Below are 3861 nucleotides of genomic sequence, written 5' to 3' on the forward strand. Positions count from 1 at the left end.
TCCTCAGCCTCCTCAACATGATGTCTGCTCCCAGCTGTCCTCTCCCTTCCTCTGCACCCTCACCTCCATGTCAACCACAGCTGCCTCAGTTCAGGCCATTCCTCATGCGTCATGCTCCTCCCACCAAAGGCCTTTCCACTCCATGCTGTATTCTCTGTGTCAACACAAGTCTCTTCTTTTTTGTTCTTTCTCCAAATCTCAGTTTATCTACCACCATCTCTAGGGAGATACTCTTTCAACAGTTTTCCTAGGCTGCACCTCCTTATTGTAAATGCTCACAGCTTATGATATGCATTAATATTCTTAGATTTAGCACCATAGTCATTTTCCCTGACTTTGTGTGGCAATTTAATTGACACTTCTCTTGCATTCTAGACTGTAAAATGCATCATTTTACAAATTGTGGATGTTTTGTTCCCCATTTTATTATCAGTACCAACAACGGTTCCAGGTGCCACTGACCAGTCTTGAAAGAATAAAGAACAGATATTGAAAGGCCCTCTGAGTTCCCACATAGATGTCTGGAAACATTAAATGGGAACCTTTATCCCTTCATCTCCTAGGATCAAATGAGTCCTGGAAACATGAGAAATCCCTGTCATGGATGAGTCACTGGATCCCAAGCCTTTCTACATGACTGAATTTCCTATCTGCCCATCGCCCTCCTCCCTAGTCTCCTTCTTCAATCTCCTTCCCTCACAGGTGTCCTGGAATTGGGAGTCTCACAGACACAGGGCACCTAATCACTCTGAGAGAGTGATTAGAAACATAATGTCAAACACTGGTATTAAAAGGTGATGGAGAAGAAAACAATTGACTTCCCCATTCTCTTAGGGAGAGTTTTCTTAAGGCACAAATATCTCTTTGGGTGACTTTGAGGCCATGGTGCCTGATACACTGAGCCATATTATGGGTGTCCATTTCCATGAATTGGTGGGCAATGCCAGAGACACAGAGCTCATGGTCACCAGCTTCCTCCAGCCCACACCTGGTTTTGGTGCAGGGCGCTTAGCAGAGACCTTTGCTTGTTCCCCTCCTTTGCCAGTCAGAAAAGGCTGGTTGTGAGACAGAGGCTCCATTTACAGAGCGGGGCTATGTGTTAGTCCCTGAAGAATTGTGAGAGCCATTCTGGGTGGAAATAATCCAATATGCAATCACTAAGGATGGCTCACAGATAGACTGAAGCCCCAATTTTGCCAGAATGATTTACATTAATGCTTTAAAGACGAATGCAGTTTTAACTCTTTAGGCAATAAAGACCAAAAATAGACTAGCTATTTTTAATAATTGAATCTTAAACAGACCAAAGTCAGAAAATCTTCCCTAAGGAAAGCATTTTCTTCCACCCACTCACTAAAGCTGCATTTGAGAAAGCTGTGTGCTGTTGATAAATGCTGGAATATCATTACAATCGACATCGTAATAATACTGCTACTTGGATCAGAAACAAAGAGCATTTCTAAAGCTTGAACAATGTGTAACTGGAAACAAGCTCTCACTGAGTTTGGAAATGCAGGCACTAGAGGGTGCTCATTTCTCTTTCTTTTCCAATCAGGGGGCTATTCGAACCTATTCTAGAACAAGGAGTGAGATCCCCCATTTCCCCGTGGTGATCAGGCTTTCAGAGGTAGAAGCCTTATTAGTTCATAATCAGCACAAACTGACCTCACCATCAAATGTATCGACCTCGATGCTCACCCTCCTCAGCAATCAGAGACTGGCTGTGTTCACCAGGAGCTCGTGTGTTTTTACAGAGCACACTTTATCCTCAGTTTATTACAAAAAATAAATGGGCTTTTATAGGAGGTTCCATAGACAGAAGCTTTCTGTACTTTGTCCATTTAGACACTACAAATTCTGACACCTGATGAAACGTGTAAACTTAAAGCTTGCATGTGGTTAAGATTTTTTAATAACCAAATTAAATAATATATATGTAACGAAAATGTCAATAATGCTTTCGAACCCAATCCCACCTTCCATTGGTAATGAATATTAACACTCTGGTTTGCTTCCTTTCACCCCTCTTTTCTGTGTTCATGCATAACTTTCTACTCAAGTACACCTACAGAAAATGGGTTCACCTGTACACTTTACCTGCCACGTGCATACTCTTCTGTTAATATACCTTGGTCTTTATTGTTCCAGATTGGTTGATATAGATCTAACTTGCTCTATTAGCTGCTTCACTTTGCATAATGAGGGTAGACAGGTACACTCGCGCTCTGTTGCCTGATTCCTAAATTCTGCCACATCTTTTCTAAAGTGACCGAATGGTATCTTTACGCTTCCAGGTTCTCCTCACCCCAGCACTCAGCTGATGATTCCAGCTTTTCCATCACTCATAGTCCCAGCAGGGCCAGTGTGAGAGCTCCATTGGTTTCTCCTGCATGAGGAGACAGGAAGGGATAAAAGGATAGACTTTTATCAAACCTACAAGATGCTACACAGTATCTCAGTTCATGTGTGTAAAGCATTGAGAGGAATGTCTTGTTTTATAGATGATTCTAGATGAGGATAGAGTCCAGGAACGTTAACAAATAGCCTTGCCCATGGTCTCAGAGCTAATAAATGGTGGAGCCAGATGGAGGGCAGTTGTCTTGCTTCCATGTGGAATTGATAGATGTGTCACTGGAGTCTGAGGGAGGGGAAGTCTAGAACCATCTGGGGTTGTCTTTAGATCAGACACCAGGGTTAAGAGACTCTGTGTACCCTACAGCACTGCAGGTACATGCATCATGGTGTTGGCAGTGGGGAGGTACTAGAGTGGGTAAGCGATTAGTGGCCTGGAACCAGAAGATCTGAGCTTTGATAAAACTATTCCCATCACAAGATGTAGCAGAGACTCTGATGTAGATAAACTAGGCCAGGGAGCTCTGTGAGGAGCTGTTGTTAAAATGAGGGAGGGAGGAGAACCAACTAAGTGGTCACTTCCTATATGTGAAATGTAGAGGAAAACAATATTAACTAGAATCCCATCTGATTTTAGTCAGTTTTGCTTTGTAAGTAGTTAGAAGGTGGGATAATTTATTTTCAAGGTTAAGTAAACATCAGCACATCACCTTTACCTTATGAAGACTGTTGGCGAAACAAAAAATGGCACGGCCAATGGAGTCAGTTTGTTTAATAAATATCTCAGAGTTCAAAGAGAGACTTTTATGGAGCAGAAATTGGTAAATGTTCCTGCATTCTAAAAGTAGGAGGATCTTACTTTCTTTGAATAAGCAGAGAAGGAAGCACAGGCAGTGGGGAGGGTCAGTTGGGAACATGGCAGAGTGGCCGCAGGATGTCCAAGACAAAGGACATGTAATATCAAATTCTAAGCTGTGAAGCTGTGATGCTACTCTCCTTCTCCTAATGGATTTTTTAGGTCTCAGCACAGATGCACACCTGAGGGAGTAATTTCTTTGGAAATTAAGGACAAATTGCTGTGTTAGTAACAAGTTCACCTTACAAAACACACCTGGAAATGGAAATAAGATTATTTCTAAGGCCTTTTCTACTCTAAGAGTCTCTGACTTGGTGGTAAGCTGAGAGGTGAGGATAGGGGGTTGTTGATCCACATGTGATGAGTACCATGAGGTTCTACCATGAAGCATATAGTTCTGAGAGTGAATCAGAGCCCTAGGAAGAATAACGCCCTTGAGGTTGTTTTGCTCTGTGCCATCCCAAACCACCCCACCCATAATTGAGCAACCATGGAAATGAGGGTAGCCAGAAGGAATCAATTCCTGCAGCTTGGTTCAGTAGACAGAGGGACCTGGGGGAAGGGTGTTGGCTGGGTCTAGGAGAAGATGATGAGCTCAGAAAATAGACAAGGAGAACCCCCAGGGAAAACTTGTGAAACCCTGAAGGAATCAC

The 3861-nt window shown here is 42.8% G+C and overlaps 1 gene segment (V, D, J or C); it reads left to right on the forward strand.

Annotated features, from left to right (window-relative positions):
- The window catches only part of LOC105546667, a 3491-nt gene extending 1097 nt beyond the window's left edge, over window positions 1-2394 (forward strand). The window contains 2 exon segments of the V gene segment in view: window positions 1556-1740; window positions 2295-2394. Of these exon segments, the coding sequence occupies window positions 1556-1740; window positions 2295-2394 (285 nt within the window).
- Window positions 2395-3861: the final 1467 nt, after the last annotated feature.

Source organism: Mandrillus leucophaeus, unplaced genomic scaffold, assembly GCF_000951045.1.
Source record: "Mandrillus leucophaeus isolate KB7577 unplaced genomic scaffold, Mleu.le_1.0 Scaffold365, whole genome shotgun sequence".
Classification (NCBI taxonomy): domain Eukaryota; kingdom Metazoa; phylum Chordata; class Mammalia; order Primates; family Cercopithecidae; genus Mandrillus; species Mandrillus leucophaeus.